General features: G+C 35.8%; 1 protein-coding gene and 2 long non-coding RNA genes across 5 annotated transcripts in view; 2 read left to right on the forward strand and 1 right to left on the reverse strand.

The window, feature by feature from the left end:
• LOC140620830 (uncharacterized) overlaps window positions 1–12,173 on the forward strand; it is a 144,340-nt gene that overhangs the window by 59,403 nt on the left and 72,764 nt on the right. The window lies entirely within an intron of this gene.
• TRUB1 (TruB pseudouridine synthase family member 1) overlaps window positions 1–12,173 on the reverse strand; it is a 39,009-nt gene that overhangs the window by 17,597 nt on the left and 9,239 nt on the right. Inside the window, exons 3-4 of the mRNA XM_072805199.1 lie at window positions 9,884–9,939; window positions 889–970 (exon numbers count right to left, since the gene is read on the reverse strand). Coding sequence (XP_072661300.1) covers window positions 889–970; window positions 9,884–9,939 — 138 coding nt within the window. The remainder of the gene's footprint in view (window positions 1–888; window positions 971–9,883; window positions 9,940–12,173) is intronic.
• Window positions 4,271–12,173, forward strand: part of LOC140620828 (uncharacterized) — a 29,753-nt gene continuing 21,850 nt past the window's right edge. The window contains exons 1-3 of one of the 3 annotated variants that reach the window (XR_012020552.1): window positions 4,271–4,687; window positions 6,671–6,832; window positions 9,035–9,234. This is a non-coding gene — a long non-coding RNA (uncharacterized lncRNA). Of the gene's footprint in view, window positions 4,688–6,670; window positions 6,833–9,034; window positions 9,235–12,173 lie in introns of those variants that run through there. The other 2 variants (XR_012020551.1, XR_012020553.1) reach the window with 2 other exon arrangements.

Below are 12,173 nucleotides of genomic sequence, written 5' to 3' on the forward strand. Positions count from 1 at the left end.
AAACAAAACAACCCAAAACAATAACAACAAAAAAGCCTACAAAAATAATTCACAATTGATGACATAATAATGTAGGTGAACTGACTACAGAGAATGGCAACCACTGTATTATGAATAGTATCACACCCTGACAGTTGCTAGGAAACCACTTCATTTATCTATCCTTACAGTAGTAAAAGAAGGAATGGTAGAAAAATCAAGGTGGGCCCCAGTGAGTTCTGTTTTACTTCCAGAGAAATAGCTTTCCCTCTGTCATGTTTTTTTACATACACCAAAAGCACAGAAACAAGATTAGTTGTAAAGCACTAAACCTGATACACTTCAAAAGCTAAGAAATAATTGTTAAAAAAAAATAAGTAAATAAACAATGACAAGACACAAGTAAAATCCCTAATTCCTAGCTATATGTGTTTTTTTTTGGCAAGAGAATTCTTTGGAAGAACTCTGAATATTAAAACAATTGATCAGAAGAAAAGAGGCAGTTATGATAAATCTTTTTTAACAAACTCATACCAAGTAAGTAAAAATGTGGTCAATAATTTGCAATCCTATTAACTCAGGGAATACTAAAAACTGTAACAATCACTGTTAATATTCAGTAAGAGATTTTTTTTTAATTTTTTATTTATTTGTGATAGTCACAGAGAGAGAGAGAGAGAGAGAGAGAGAGAGAGGCAGAGACACAGGCAGAGGGAGAAGCAGGCTCCATGCACCGGGAGCCCAACGTGGGATTCGATCCCGGGTCTCCAGGATCGTGCCCTGGGCCAAAGGCAGGCGCCAAACCGCTGCGCCACCCAGGGATCCCTCAGTAAGAGATTTTAAAATTATGATTTCACAGAAACTTTCTCTAAATGTTAAAAAGAGAACTACATTAGATGAACATCATACCGTAAGGTTTTTCTTCTGTTACTTTCCCAGTAGAGTCTAGTGTGTCAGTAGCTTTCCCCAGTTCTCCAATGGCAATATACCTCTAGAGGAAGAGAAGCAAACAAGAAAAATAGGTCATAAGGTAAAGGAAAACTGTTATAGATGTCTAAAAGTTTTTACAGAATTTTACTAATACTGCCAACTTGACACAAAATAAAGGCAAAAATAAGAGACTGCAGCTGTTTTATTAATTTTTGATATGTAGTAAGTGAGGAGCACTCACAAACTTCCCACACCAGCCAATATGACAAAGAAAAGTCTTATTTTATTGACAATTATGACTTATAAACATAGTTATTACAAAGGAATTTCTTTTTTTTTTAAGATTTTATTTATTTGTTCATGAGAGAGGCAGAGGGAGAAGCAGGCTCCCTGGTGGGGGCCTAATGTGGGACTCGATCCCAGGACCCCGGGATCACAACCTGAGCCAAAGGCAGACACTCAATCACTGAGCCACCCAGGCATCCCACAAAGAAATTTCTAAAACCAGTTTTATACTAGGCAGTTTTGACTCTGAAGGAAAAATTCAAATATACTTATGAAGTGCAAAGAATGGTACAATAAATCTCTAAATGGCCATCACAACATTCAACAATCTTACCACCCACATAATTAAAATTAATTTAAAAATAAATAAATTTACTATTTCTTACATGAAATACTAAGACTAATTTCATTAACTTGATTAGATAATTAAACAAAAGCTAAATATATTGAAAGTGAGTCAAACTAGCACAGAAGAGGTAGTGTACTTAACAGTACATGTGTTTTCTTAATAAAGAGAAATAGCTACTTCTTGAGCTCTCTGAAAGGAAAAAAGTCACTTCTAAGAACTGATCATTTATACATAAGCGAAGAATTAGAGCATTCATAGTTAACCAAGGACTATTTTACTTCGTACCTCAGGGCACACTTGTGTAATATATTCTTTTTTTTTTTTCAAGATTTATTTTTTTGAGAGAGAATGAACACACACAGGTGGGGAGAGGAGCAGATTCCCCGCTGCTGAGCACAGAGCTCAATGTGGGGCTCAATCTCAAGACCCTAAGATCATGACCTGGGCTGAAATCATGAATCCAACGCTCAAATGACTGAGCCTCACCCAGGTGCTCCTCAAAATAATTTTTTTAAACAATGGAAAACAGGAGGGAATGTTCCAATGTATTTGAATTAACTTTTAAGAATTTCATTGGTATTGTCAGAGAAAGACAAATACCATATGATTTCACTCATATGTAGAATTTAAGAAACAAAACAAATGAACAAAGAAAAAAGAGACAAACCAAGAAACAGACTCTTAACTAGAAAGGACAAACTGAAGGTGACTAGAGGGGAGTTGGGTGGGGGGATGGAAGAAATGGGTGATGGGGATTCAGAGTACACTTGTGATGAGCACTGAGTAATGTACAGAATTGCTGAATTACTATATTGTCCACATGAAACTAATATAACACTATATGTTAACTGTAATGGAATTAAAATAAAATTTTAAAAGTTCCCTGCAAAATTCCATTAGTATTAACAAAAATTAGTTTCTTGTAACTAAACATTCAGTCTCATTACTCGAGATGCTCCATTCCTGCCTCCATATTTTGGAACGATCGAGCAGGATTAAGCATACTATGGAGAGAAGTACAAACAGCAGGGTGAATGGGAAGAGTGTGGACTCCAAGGTTTGAATCCTGACTCCATCACATGAGTAAAGTAGGTTAAGGCAGTCTTTCCTGCTGGATCCTTGTTGTCCTTATCTTAAGACAGAGATGATGATAGTACCTCAGGAGGGCAGAGTTGAGAACTACAGTACCTGGCCATGGTAAGCAACACTGAACAATACTATTATCATCATTATTATTTTTTAAAAAATACAGAAAGATTCACAGTAACAGTGGTTAGAGTAACTCAGCTAGTTATAGTGACTTTCCAAGAAAATGCTCTGATTTTTGCCTTAATCATCTGTCTCACTGCATGAGAAAAAACATGCAATCATGTTTACTGTGCCTTGGAAATGTATGAGCTATTCTATGTAACAAGTTTTAACCAGGAACCTTTTAATCTTGGAACATGCTTTCTGTGTGCAATGCTCATTTTAGTCTCTCGACTTCAGGGGTTCTTGCACATGTACTTCCCTAGCCTTGAGCTTCCTCTCTTCTCTAAGAATCAAATCCTACACCCTGTTCATCTTTCAAAACCACCCTATTAATTCATCTCAACTTCTAAACACCACCTGCCAGAATAGTTGAGTAGGTGCCCAATATAAGTTCCTTACATAAGAAGAATGAAAGCCTGTATCAAACCCACATCACGTATTCATTCATTCACTAGTGTGTTCATTCATTCAATCATGTTTCTTAAGGACTGTGAATGTACAAAGTACATTCTAGGAGGTGCTTGTGAGAAAGATAAATATTGATCCTTATCTTCTCCAATTACAAACTGTTAGCTTGGATTTTGCACTGCTCTTCTATTGTTTCTTACTAGATGGAAACACAGTATAGCTACTTAATAAAAAGTTGTGGATAGAATTATATCCATGTTGGGGAAGTTCTTATCTGTGCAATTTTCCACATTTCACCATAGTTTGGGACATGAGATTGTATTCACCAAGTTTCAAATCCTTTCAGCTTCTGCGCTCACAACTGTGAGCTACATGCTGGATTCTTTTTAAGGGAAATAATACCTAAATAGCAATTCTCAGACATTGTGGTTTTAGACCCCTATATACACCTGAAAGTTATTTAGAAACCTTAGCAGCACAAGTTTGTTTTCATGAGGTTTATCTGTTGATACTTATCTGTTAGAAATTAAAACTCAAAAATGTGTAAAACACTGATACACATGCACACATCCCATTAACTATCAGAGCCATGCTATCAACCAGGTAACCTCTGAAAAACTCCACAATATGCTTATCAGATTGCAAAGCTACGAAAACAGTTTTGACTTCAACAGACCCCTCAAAAGCCTCAGAAGTCCCTGGACCATACTTTGTGAGAAATACAAAGGACTGCTGATCAAATCATAGCTGTTTTCTAGATCTCCCTTGTCTTGGCATCTAGTGATAATTTTTTAATTCTAGTCAATGGTCCCAAAGCTACTAAGAAAAATCCACCCAGATAGGTAAGCCTCCAAGAGAAACAAAAACCTCACCACCAAGAAGATATGGGTTAGAGGAAAAAAAACAAAACAAAACATGGGAATACACACACACACACACACACACACATGCTACCATTTTATCCTATGGGGTCTAAAGTATTTCTGTTTACTGTCCTAAATTCTACACAGAGATGGGTTGCATACCTGGTAATTCTAAATTCTATTAAGGTATTCACTACAACATAATTTAACTACAACAAAACAAAAAGAGGTTCTACAGAATTCTTAAAGAAGTTTCCGGTGAACTGTGTGCTCTTTGGGATTCATAGTTTCTCTCTGATACTAGTAGTATGTACTCTCTATTTCACTCATCTTTAAGCTCCCTGAACTCCTGAGCAAGCTCAACAGCTCTAAGAGCAAACTGCATTCTGTACTCTTCAGTATAAAGGAAAATGTTTTTATATTACAGAAAGATACATAATCATCTTCATCTCAACTAGGCAACTGCTTTTTCCAAGATTTGATTTGAAAGCTTGTGATTCAGAGTTTCACAAACAAAGGAATATTATTTACAACTAGGAAGAACCTTTTTTTTTAAACTTACCAAACCAAGACCACGTGACCTTAAATGTCTTCATTAAAAAGGAACAACTCTTTACAGATAGTAAGTGTAAGCCCTTCAAATTTTCAATATAGTACTTATGAAATGTATAATATTAATAGAGTGTAAAGACAAGGTACAAATTGGACTAGCCTCTGGAGAAAATGACAGAAATGTGCAAGTCCTGGAGAGTTGGCTTATATTTCACAGGAGTAATATTCAAGTCCCATTTCAGAGTTGACATTGACTGGTTAACCTAAAAATGCTACTGTATACTTGGCGGAAGGTTCAATGGGAGGGATACAAAGCTGCTTTCTGAGGAAATGTTGGCTTTGCCTTCAGGTACCATTTTAGTTTATTTCCACAGAGACAGGGGAGTAGCCTTACATCTGGAAAATGCTATTAGTCTTTATATGGCATCAGTAATTTCATAATAGGACATCAACCCTTCCATCTGCTCATGTGGTTTCTAAAGCACATATAAGTAACTGACTTTAATCAGCAATATAGGAAACTAATAAAGGTAGCACTACAAAACCTCATCAAAGTTTGTTACTTCTAAGGACATCTGCTATCCATCTTCTGCTCAGTGATTAGCGTAAAGTCTAATTAAGAGAGGCTAGTAGAGGGACCATGCAACCACTGCCGCCTTCTAGGAATTTAGATCAAGTTAGGCCAAAGGGACACATTAGCCTAACTTCTCTCAGAATTATCTTACCTAATACTTCTTTAAAAAAATATATATATGTTATCACTTGCTTTCCTTTGCTGCTGGTGTGTTTTTTTTATTTTAATTTTTTAAAAAGATTTTATTTATTTATTCATGAGAGACACAGAGAGAGAGGGGCAGAGACAGGCAGAGAGAGAAGCAGGCTCCATGCAGGGAGCCTGATGTGGGACTCGATCCCGGAACTCCAGGATTACGCCCTGGGCCAAAGGCAGGCACTCAACTGCTGAGCCACCCAGGTGTCCCTTACCTAATACACCTTATTTAGATCCACTTCTGTATCTGTTATAAAACTATTTTTGAGAACCACTGTCTGTCATGCAATATCCCTCACGGTAAGAAATTTCTTCCTCATTTTAATGACCAAAGAAACTTTGCTGCTTAAAGAAATGACAGGTAATGCTTCCTGCTTCTCATGAGTACCATATTTTGCCTCAGCTACCAGAAATGACAGATATGAAAAAGAAATGAAATTAATTGTGCTCAAGATTTCTAACAGAACTTGCTTAGATAAAATAAATGTCAGTGTCTATGGCATATGTAGTAAGAGAGATCCAATAGGCCTAGAGATCTGGGAATACATGAAGCCCTTGGCAACAGTAATATTACTGATCCTTGAATAATATATGTTTGAACTATGTGGGTCCACTTATATGCAATTTTTTATTGTATAGCACTGTATTTTCTCTTCCTTATGATTTTCTTAATATCACTTCCTTTTATCTAGTTTATTTTAAGAATACAGTATAAAATACAAATAACATACAAAGTATATATTAATCGACTCCTTATGATGTAATGCTTCTGGTCAACAGTAGGCTACTGGTAGTTAAACTTTTAGGAAATCAAAGTTATATAGTGATTTTTGACTATGTAGGGGGTCAGTACCCCTAATCCCTGCATTGTTCAAGGGTCAACAATTAAGAGGATTTATCAATCAACTTCTGTTACACATGGTATTATACAGAAAACCTAGATGCTTTTTATACACATTATATATACATGTAATCCAAAAGAGCACGCAGTGAAAAAAAAATGACTCAAGAGAAACATGTTCATTGGCAAAACAAAAAGTACTACAAGACAGGAGAGGAAGTAATGAAGAACACAGAGAGGGACTCTTGATCACACACTGATGTGAATCAGAAGGAAGGCAAGAAAGGAGGTGAGCAGTTTCAATGGTCTCTGGTCTTCAAAGAATAAGAGCAAAATAATCTGATGGCATAAAAATTTTATTTAAAAAGTCACTCATTAATTGACAGTGGCTGTATGAAGTGGCATCATATTGAAATGAATTCTAAGGATATTTCTTGATTCAGCAGGAAAGAGTGTTAGGCCGTGTTCAATTAGCAAGGTCTCTACTCAGGACTGGATGGTAAAGGAAAGATGTACTGTGATACGGCTGTAATGTGAACATCAAATATCTGCCATCCAACAGCTAAATAATTCTACTCTTGAGGCAACTCCACCCTACACATACTGTAAGTCTAATTTTTCTAGTAGCATTGTAATGAAAATAAAATTTGGTTGTAAAAGTTTAAAGTAGAAAAGAGCAAACATTAGGGCCAATGGTAGGTCTGTGCCTAGTTAAGAGGCTGCAATTTTTCTTTCTTTTTTTTTAAGATTTTATTTACTCATGAGAGACACAGAATGAGAGGCAGAGACAAAAGGCAGAGGGAGAAGCTTGCTCCCCCGACAGGGAGGCCAATGTGGGATTGGATCCCAGGGCCCCAGGATCATGCCCTAAGCCCAAGGCAGATGCTCAACCCCTGAACCACCCAGGCATCCCTAATTTTTCTTAATGAAGTAGAAGGAAAAATATCAAGAGTACATTGTACACAGGGTTAAAGGCTGTTTGATGAAATTTTTGTTTGTTTTTTTAAGATTTTATTTGAGAGAGAGAGTGCACATGTGCATATGAGCTGGGGGGAGGGGCAAAGGGAGAAGGAAAAGCAGACTCCCCATTAAGCAGGGAGGTCCATACCAGTTTCATCCCAAGACCCTGGGGTCATGATCTGAGCCAAAGGCAGACGCTTAACCAACTGAGCTGCTCAAGTGCCCCTGAAATTTTTGTTTTTTAGACATGTATGTGTATATAGGATCACAATGTAAAATTAATTTCTCACTATAGGCCTTGGTCAAAAAAATTTTGAAAGCAATCTCAAAGATTCACTCTAGTGCTAAAGACAAAATATATTTTTAAAAATTCATTAAAATTTTTTAACTGCTTTTGATAAAAATGTAATATTCCACATACTTAAATTTAAATGACTTAATTTTTAACAGATACCTAATCTAAAATTAAAAGTGTAAGAAAAAGAAATAGCTAACAAGATAAAAATGGCTATTTTTGAAATGTGAAGCACCCAAGAACTAGGTTTCTGTAATAAGATGCACCTGGGATTTTCTATTTAGGATACAGTCATCCGAGGATCAGTGATTTCACTGTATGACATTCAGCTTTCCTAGCTGAATACCAAAATGGTTCATGATAAATAAAGCTTAAACCAGAGCCAATGATGTATTCACATTTCCGGTCATATTTCTGGAAATATGCCTGGAATTTATATGTCAAACTTTTCAATAGTGTGTTGGATTTGTGGTTTTGGGAGAAGGGGAAAGGTGAATAATGAATATTCCAATGAATGCAACATCATTTAACTTGGAGTAAGAGAACAAATCCTTAATGCAAATATATCTTTTTTGTTATTATAAAAGTGATTTATTCATTGTAAAGATTCTGAAAAATACTAAATAATGTGAAAAAGAAACTAAATATCATCCATAATCCTGCATCAATATAACCACTGTCTATATTGTAGAGTCAAGAAACAAATATTAAGCAAATGGCAAAATCCTGTACCAGAGACAAAATCTAAATTACATGCGTAATTATTTAAGCAGAAGGTACAAATTAACAGTCAAACTCTGCCATTTAACACAATTTTTGTATTAAAAAATTTTGATTTTTCAACACCAACATCTTAAGGATTACACAGCAAGACACACTGAAATTTTTCCATTTATCTAAGGTATAAAGATCCTTTCCAACTGAAAGACACAGGTTTCTATTCCAGTTGATAACTAAAATGGGATGTCAAAGACAGTATGTTCTCGAGGGCTTTTTATTTTAAGAAAAGCTTACTTAGACCACTGCCACTCAAAGTGTGCTCCACGAGCCAGTATCCATGATGAGATAAGCTCAGAAAATGAGCATGTTTAGAAACTTATTTAGCAATTTGATGTTGCCAGAGCATTTAAATTCTATTTTATAAATGTCATCAGTCTGCAATAAACTGGAAGGTTTTTTTTTAATGGTCTTTGACCATCTACATATTTTAAGAAACAATTTAGACAAATTCACTTTACAACTATTCATATCCCACTTAGAGTAAGGGTTTTAAAACAAATAAAAAGTCCAGGAACTTGCTAAAATTCTTCTCTACCTAGAGGCTTATTAATCTTCCTGCATAGGCATTTTCACTGATCCCTAGCCCCAACTATTATAACCAGCATCTCACTGCTAATTAGAATACAGACAAGATTGTCTCTTTTAGAGCCACAAGAGACCCTAAAGGGGATCAAATCATTCTTCCTAAGGAAAAACTGAGAAGCCCAGAGAGGTTAACCCCTTTGACACACTGACCTCTGTTTCATGCTCCTTCTACCGTTGTGCTTTGCAGGAGGGTTCCCAGTGAATGCCTGAAGCTACCCACAGATTTACAAACTCTCCCTGCCTCTGTGTAAACCTTCCTCTCCCTACTCATCAAGTGCCTCAAAAAGTGTTTTTTGATTTAGCCAAGGTTACTCTCACAGATGAATGACAGAACTTACCATCTCCTAGAAAGCTTCACTTGTCTTTAATAAACATTTTGTAACTGCTGAACAAAGCAGTTTTGTTTTTTTTGTTTGTTTGTTTGCTGAAAAGTGTATGGGTTACAAAATGGTATTGTTCTTTTTTTTTTTAATGGTTTTGTTTTTATAAAAATTCCAAGGTTTAAAAAAAAACTACCAATAGAATTCATGATCTGTTAAGTTCTCTTTCATCTAAGAAATACATAAAAAGACAATATAATTTTTTAAAATTATAAGCACTACAGAGTTTCTGATTCCATAAATCAATTTGTTTAAGAATTTCCAATTTAGGGATCCCTGGGTGGTGCAGTGGTTTGGCGCCTGTCTTTGGCCCAGGGCGCGATCCTGGAGACCCAGGATCAAATCCCACGTCAGGTTCCCGGTGCATGGAGCCTGCTTCTCCCTCTGCCTGTGTCTCTGCCTCTCTCTCTCTCTCTCTCTCTCTCTCTCTCTCTCTCTGTGTGACTATCATAAATAAATAAAAATTAAAAAAAAAAAAAGAATTTCCAATTTATAGTTTCAATATTTTGAATCTCAGATATCATGACAGACCTAATTAATACTTGGAATAACACCTGTAAATGCAACATACACAGTTTTTTAATTATTAAAATCCAAAACATAGGTCATTAAGAAAAATATTCAAGAGAAAATAAAAAGTATTCCAGTGTTCTTACCTTGGACCCTGACAACATACCGGTCAACATTTTTGTTCCCCTTCCAATTCCAACCACTATAAATCAAAGAAAGAGATATTATGACATTCTATTCTGAAAACTAGATTTTCTAATTATCTATATACTTTGGTCATAATTTTCTGGCACATGTAATATAAAGTTGAAAAAACATATTTAGCATAACAAGAGGGCTCCTATCACTCCTATCAGTTGAACTTGTCCTGTAACTTAGAAATTCTGAAGAGATGTGAGGGACACTTTCTTTTTTCTCACAAAGTGTTAAACATGATAGAAACCTCAATCCAGACCACTATATAATGAAAAGTTTTAGAACAATCTCAGAGGAATTCCTGTAATCTTATATGAGGATCAGTGAAAAATTCATGGTACAATTTAACCACAGTATGATAAACCCTTTTGATACAGTTTATTATCAAACAAAGTAAAAGTCCTCATCATAGCTAATGAACCATTTACTGATGATCAGTGTCCAGCAGTATACAATCAAGAAAACAGAAACATAACAGATCAACCAAACACAGAGGAAGAATACAGGGTAAAAGGAGAGCTTGGAGAATGTAAAGTCACACAGACTATACATTAAGTACAACACACAACCCATGTATTAAGTATCTCTTCAATTTCAAACATCATTTACCCTTATGACAACACATTTCCCCACACAAGAATGAAAGTTTATAATCATTTCTTCAGTTAACAGAAAGCAAATTTTTATAATAATTGAACTATTTCTCATCCATGGGTATAATTTTGTAAAAACAACAGAGTATAAACACCACAATTCAGAAATTACAAGGAAAACAAAACAAGAAATGATTGAGCAGCTGAAAGAATTATCATGAATATTTATAGCAGATATCATTCATTGAGCTTACCATGTATCAAATTCTACTTTAAATGCTTTCCATTTATTAGCTCATTTAATCCTTATAACAAGCCTAAAAAAATAATACCTATTTTAAAGATGAGAAAACTGAGAGAGACTAAGAACTTTGCCCAGCATCTCACAACTAGTATATGGTGGAGTTAAAATTCAGACCAGGCTAATAGTAGACCCCTCTTCCTTTTCATCCTTCCACCACCTTACTCATCTAGGCTTTTTTCCCACTGCCATAAGCCTAAATTAGCCTAAATCACTACCAACCTGACTGTTCTACATTCTATCCCTTTCTCTTCCAATTCATACCATTTTATAACCATTTCTGATTATCTGTACTGCACACTACAAAGCAGTAGTCTTCAATAGGGTCCCAATGACCACAGCACCAACTCTTTAGTGTTCAAAATCCATCCTGTGAAATCCAGCTCAAATCTCAACCCCTACATAAAGCCATCCCAAACCCTCTCTAAGCTTCTATGATAGATCGTATTAGTTCAAAGACTAAGATAAAAAATTGCCTTTAGTATCCTCTGTTGAGCATCATATTATGTAAATGATAGCTGCTGCTGTCCAGGGAGAACTCTGTATAATAATAACAAAGATCTAATGCAATTTCATCCCATTCAAGAATCCCCAGCCTTGGGCAGCCCAGATGGCTCAGTGGTTTAGCGCCGCCTTCAGCCCAGGGCGTGATCCTGGAGACCAGGATGGAGTCCCACATCAGGCTCCCTGCATGGAGCTTGCCTCTCCCTCTGCCTGTGTCTCTGCCTCTCTGTCTCTGTGTGTGTGTGTGTCTCATGAATAATGTGTGTGTCTCATGAATAAATAAAAATCTTAAAAAAAAAAATAAGAATCCCCAGTCAATATTTCTGGAGCAGCTACTATGCACACAGTCCCAAGAACAATACTTTTCATGGAACCGAACATTTCCTGATTTGAAAGAGTTTAAAATCTCACAGGGAAAATAAAATATAGATAAGGGAAATTACAAGTGCTCAAAAAAAATGGTGCATGAATCATTGAGTAAATAATGCTAAATAGCAATAAGATAGTATATGATTAAGAGTCAAAATGAACACAGAATTGCTGCAGGAGGTCAAAGAAGGGAGTACTCTGAACCACTAGAGGCCAGATAATGCTTCATTCAAGCATTTCAAACAGAGCTTGAGATAGGCTTTAAAGGAGGTTTAGAATTTGAAATAGAGAAAAGCATGTTCTAAAAAAGTAACAAACTGCATAGATTCTCAGGATGAGCATAGTGGGTTTATCAACCAGAGTACAGGTGTCTTAGAATAGACTCACATGTTTGACTTTATCATGGTTGGAATGCTGATTTCTCTGCTAGGTTAGTGATACAGAATGACAGTTTGAAATAGAAGGCATTTTAAA

Source organism: Canis lupus, chromosome 29 (assembly GCF_048164855.1).
Source record: "Canis lupus baileyi chromosome 29, mCanLup2.hap1, whole genome shotgun sequence".
In the NCBI taxonomy this organism is placed as follows: domain Eukaryota; kingdom Metazoa; phylum Chordata; class Mammalia; order Carnivora; family Canidae; genus Canis; species Canis lupus.